At 31.7% G+C, this 5,755-nt stretch overlaps 1 protein-coding gene across 1 annotated transcript; it reads right to left on the bottom strand.

Moving 5' to 3' along the window:
• Nucleotides 1-1,955: 1,955 nt before the first annotated feature.
• LOC123690329 lies at nt 1,956-5,484 on the bottom strand. Its single transcript, XM_045633621.1, has 2 exons — nt 5,222-5,484; nt 1,956-4,508 (listed from the first exon to the last, which is right to left on the bottom strand). Exon 2 carries the CDS (start codon nt 4,473-4,475, stop codon nt 2,097-2,099), a length of 2,379 nt encoding a protein of 792 aa, XP_045489577.1. The 5' UTR covers nt 4,476-4,508; nt 5,222-5,484; the 3' UTR covers nt 1,956-2,096.
• Nucleotides 5,485-5,755: the final 271 nt, after the last annotated feature.

The following is a 5,755-nucleotide window of genomic DNA, read 5'->3' as shown; positions in this document are numbered from 1 at the left end:
GCTGATTTTTTCAGATGACGGCGTGATGCAACCTAAAACACGAAATAAAATCACTAAGACAGCAGACGCAACCCTAGCATAACGAAATCTATTAACCCCATACGTAATTCTTTTCACACCATATCTATGGCTTTTCACCCCATTACTATTTCTATTCCCCCCGTGCAGATTTCTATTGACCCCTTTTTGTAGCCAAATATACTTGTCACGGAATTCCTATGATTTTATTAATATAAATAACATAAAATACAATATTTTAATGTAAACAAGTAAGAATGTTGTACTTACGGTCACCATGGAGCAACAGAACTTACAAAAACACAGTATTAATAATTAAAACTTCAAAGTTTTGAGGACCTTTAACTTGCCTGTTTCCGAACTTCAACTTTAACCGTTATTTCATACCTTAAAATGACATTCAAATCATATTTTGTCTATGGTAAAAAGAAAAAAAAACTAGTATTGCCAAAGTAAAAAAAACAATTCTGAATTCTATAAAAATATATTGAAGCCTCACTGTGTGACAGTTGCCTAAACTTATTCCGATTTTTTTTCTATTCACCCTGCGATTTCTATTCACCCCATATTACGGTACCTATAGTGGGACCCCATTCGACTTGCTTGTTCGAATGTCAAGTAATGGCGGGCAGCACATGTCACATATTGTGTACTGACAGTTTTCGAATATTTAAATTTTGCAATAGATGATTGTCTTCTGTTATGAAAACTTCATCTAGATACGGACAGTGTAACATCCTCTTGTTATATAAACATATTATAGATATGTAATAGTGTTGTGTGTAATAATGTAACCAGGGTTTTCAAAAAACCTAACCTCTAGAGCCCAGTCCCAAAACTAGAACCATCTAAGACTCCTGCGATTCTAACTGAAGCATGTGAGTGATGTTGTTTAAAGTCAGGGACTGGAAGATTAGTTTTTAAAATTTTGATATTTAGTCTTTGTATGATTTGGACAAATTTCCCCTAGTGTATGATCGGTAGCTTGACAATCTCAAACAAGTGTGTATTGCTTCGTTGTATCTTTTTACTTCTTCCTCCTTGGTTTTTGAAAGCAAAGTTATTTGGGGGATATTGTTTGTGTGTTTTGGTATGGAATTTCATTTGATAAGCATTAAAGTTCCATCTGTCCAAGTTATGAGGTTGTATGAAGTAAAGAAAAATGATTTATCTGTTTAAGTAAACATTTATTAAAGAAAACAAATCCAAAATCTGTCCAAAGACAGAAAGTTTTCTAAAACCTGTGTTCAACGATATAAGGATGCATTTACAGCAAAAATACGCTGGCATCTCATTTTTAAAGAGTAGATAGATCATGTCGCACCTCCGCTCAAATAACGTCACAACTCCAAAAACTACATTTTTCAGGAAAGACATTTAAAGTTTACCCAACTTAATTTGTTTAGTTTTTGGATCATAATTAAAAAGGGAACTATTTTAGAAGAAAACTTTCTTCACCGAGTTATAATGTTTTTTTAAGCTCTATAAATTCATATTATTAGTAATCTGAAAATCCTGAAAAAAACATTGAAATAATCTGGGTTGTGACACTATATGTACAAAAAATACAAAGTTTTATTATAATTTGTTTATTATAATGACACAAGTATTTTTAACTTGTAATGAAATACAATATATTCTTTAATATAACGTGTATTACACACATATTAGACTTTGAAATGCCTTTTTATATAAAGACAATTAAATTTTCAAACTTATAACTGAAAAAAAAACAACTTTCTATCAAAATTAAATAATCTATGTACTTCAAAACGATCAACAGTTTAATTAAAACGAGGGTAGTACACCTCTATAGCATTGAAAAAATAAATCAAATTAAGGAACTTATAATTTACAACGTCTTAACTGAAAAATAAACAATTCACACTCTATCACTATAATATATAAACACTCTATGAAAATTAAATAATCTAGGTATTTCAATACTTATTTAAAATCACAATTTGTAACAGTAAGTCTAAAAATGAACTTCTATCAAAATAAAATACTTTAAGTACTTATAACAATCAGCTGTGCAATAACACGAGAGTAGACAGTGTAATAAAAAATAATTAAACTTATAAACTATTATAAAAGTTGGCATAAAAACTAGGAATGTGGTTGTTAAGAAGTAATGTCATTAAGTCATTCTTTTTCCGTTCCTTAATCTCTATTTTAGCAGCATAAACTTGCTTTAGATCAGGAACTATTATTTTTTTATTTCGAGAAAGTAAATTAGTTTCAGACCATTCAATGTCAGTGTACGACGTTTTGTACTTTAAAATATTTGGTGCGGCTTTGGTAATCATCATCATTTTAACTTCAGAAATCTTTAGCTTATTTAAAGTAGTAATACCTAGATCACTAACTAATCTTTTTAAATTAATAAAATCGGTGTGTGATAGTTCATTAACTCTTAGTGGTTCCCCAGTTTTCTTAGCCTCTTTAATTATTTGTACGTACTGACTTGGCACGTAAATTGGACCAGTTTTCAAGGAACGTTTTATTTGCTTTTCGATTACCGAATGTATGGCATCACCTTCGTTTTGCGTATGTCCGGCTATCAAAAATTTATGAGTAATAGAATTTAAATTACTAAACTTCAATATTGCATACATGTACAATCCAACAATAAACTTATTTTTGTTTTGGCCGCAACAGTTATCCGAATAAAAAACTATATCAGCTAGTTGGTCACCCTCGTAATCATGCAATTCTTTTTCTATATATTTAAGCAAACAGCTACCAATCTCATCTGAACCCCGATTACCCTGACCCTCGTGCCAAAAATAACAATCGGTAATACTGTTATTTACAATAGTGTCTCCATTGTAACTATCGTCTTCAGTCTGTTGCCTTTTTTTCTTTTTTCCCGATTCTTCTGCTTTCAATTTGCTTATCGTAAAGTTCATATTATTTAATTTGCTCTTATAATAAAAAACAGAAACATCACCACGAGGTACCTGTAAAACTGCTTGTAAATCGTATACAGATACAATCAGGTTTTTGTTTTCTTTTAGGGCTATTTTATCTCGCTTTTTTTCTTCCCTGGATAAAACCTTGTCCACTAAATGTTCATCATATTTTTTTTTGAGCAACAGTTTACTTTCGGGAACTGCATTTTCATAAGCTACACATAATTCACATCTGTCTTTTTTTGGCACAAAAAATCCTAAATTAAATTCACCGTTAAAAATACGACTGTACATTACGTAGTTTCCAAAGTTGCGTCCATCTTGTTTACATTCATTCACATAATCTCTATGTAAGTCAGATATAGTCTTTCCTCCATCAATGTATTCTCGTGTTGTTTGTGCTCTTAAATAATGACTTTCAATTTTCGGTATACGTTTTATATGATTTCTTATATCATTTTTTATAGTGTCACCTACAGTATAATGTTTACCGTGTTTCCCTCTTTCATCTTCTTTCAAAAATCCTCCAGTAGATTTCTCTGTTACAGTTCTAATTGTTCTATCATTAATATCCAATGTATTTTTAAACATTGTTTTGCAAACCCTTTTTAATGAACCTTCAACCTCAAAGTAAAATGCATAGTTGATTTTTCGATTTTTCTGTGCTTTGGTAGACCGAAACTTTATCTCTATCTGTTGTATGTGTTTGTGAATGAATAGTCTCTGTTTCTCTAAATCTTTCAAAGCCCAATAAGAATCAAAGATTTGAATTCTTATTTCATCGGTAAGAAAATAGCTGCATTTAAGTCTACAACCTTCTCCACAACTTGGTTTCATTTGTTTCTTAGAAATATTTCGTCCGGACTTCGTTTGATAGGGTAATCCAGAGTTTCGTAAAACTTTTGTTATATTCTGCTTCCATTGTGCCTCTCCACGGCGTCTCTTACGTGTATTGAAATTTCCCTGTACTACGGTCTCGTTTGGTATTGGAGAATGAATACTATTTAAGTTAATTTCTTTGGAAGTTGAAGGCAAGCATTCATTGTTGTCTTGATTTGTTTGTTTATTAAGTGACAATAGTACAGAGGTAGATGTTGGAGAATTTCTATTAGACGAAGGAGTATCAGAAGAGGATGAACTAGATGAAGATGAACTAGATGAGGATGAACTAGACGAAGAGGAATTTGTAGATGAAGTACTAGATGATCGCTGACGAGAAACTACTAAATTCTTGCTACGCTTTTTGGAAGACAATTTATAATCACGATCTTTAACAGAATCGTCTGTTTCTTCACCCGTAGATTCGGGTTCTTGCAAATTACAGTCTTCATTCTCTATTCTATTACATTCTACCTGTAAGTTGGGAATGTGTGTAGTAGGTTCATTTATATGATATGTATTCTCTTTATTTGACGTGTCACAATTTTCTTCTACATCTTTTGGTTGCGTATCTTCCGCCACAATAGACAAGTCATCAGTTACTGTGTTATGATGGTCATTGGGTTCCAGACATAATGACAATATTTTTCTGGATCTGGACATAGTTACAAGTGACACCGCCAAACCGAATAACACCTGAGAACAAGATGAACAACACAATTAGTTAAAAACAATTAAATACCTACCTAAACATTTTTTAAGGTTTTAAACTAAAAAAAAAACAACAATGTGGCCTCAGGGAATTAAAAAAAAACATTATGCGTAAACAGTACCTAAAATAATTTTATACTATCACTATACGATAATTTTAAATTAATAAATCTATCACTTTATTAATAATCATAGTCAAAAACACGAGCATAATTGAAGACAAATCAGTTTTCTTGCTGACACATAGTTTTATTTTCAGTCGTTTTATTTATGAATAAAGTCAAAATTCAACATAATTCAGATTTATTATCTAATAAAACATATTGTGCCATCATCCCGATCACATATACTGTCATACATTAGTACAGGTCAGTATTAGTGATAAACAGACATGTTTAATAATATAATTTCAATCACGTATACCGTCGTAACTCTGCATAGGTCAGTATTAGTGATTAACAAATGTGTAAATTGAATTGTTTCAATCCCGTATACCGTCGTTACTCTGCATAGGTCAGTATTAGTGATAAACAAACATGTTTAATAATATAATTTCAATCACGTATACCGCCATAACTCTGCATAGGTCATTATTAGTGATTAACAAATGTGTAAATTGAATTGTTTCAATCACGTATACTGGCATAACTCGACAAGCATCAGTTTAGTTGCAAAAAAGAAAATAAAATGTTACTTACCTCGTTTACAAAGACTGTCTTGATTCGACACAATTCACTTTTACTGAACAACGCCCGTATGACCACCTCGCGCAAGTCGTAACATGACACTGTTTATGTTCGCCGCGGCACAACTTTCGGTAAACAATAGAACGTCACAAGTGCCATCTAGGGACAAATAATTGAACTACGTCTATGACGATTTATGAGCATGAAGTATGTGTTATTCTGATACGAATGGTACAATTAAAGTCATTTGACATTTTATCGAGTTATGACGTTATTTGAGCGGATGTGCGATGTGTAATCTGATTCCAGGTGAAGATGATTTACTATAAAGTTGAAACCAGTGCACTTTGTAATATTCTATTTGTCTATGTTGAAGTTGAACCAGCACAAAGTCCCAATTGCAGAATATTTCTGTATAGTTTAGTTCTTGGATCATAATTGCCCAGTTTGGCATTAATGATTGTGGTTGTTCTTGAAGCTTCTTTGTGAATTCTTGATCTTTTGAATTTCTTTTGAAATAACAGGCCCTTCTTTTGTTTAGGTATA

The sequence above is a fragment of the Pieris rapae genome, chromosome 24 (genome assembly GCF_905147795.1).
Source record: "Pieris rapae chromosome 24, ilPieRapa1.1, whole genome shotgun sequence".
Lineage (NCBI taxonomy): Eukaryota > Metazoa > Arthropoda > Insecta > Lepidoptera > Pieridae > Pieris > Pieris rapae.
This window is presented reverse-complemented; position numbering and strand designations above follow the sequence as displayed.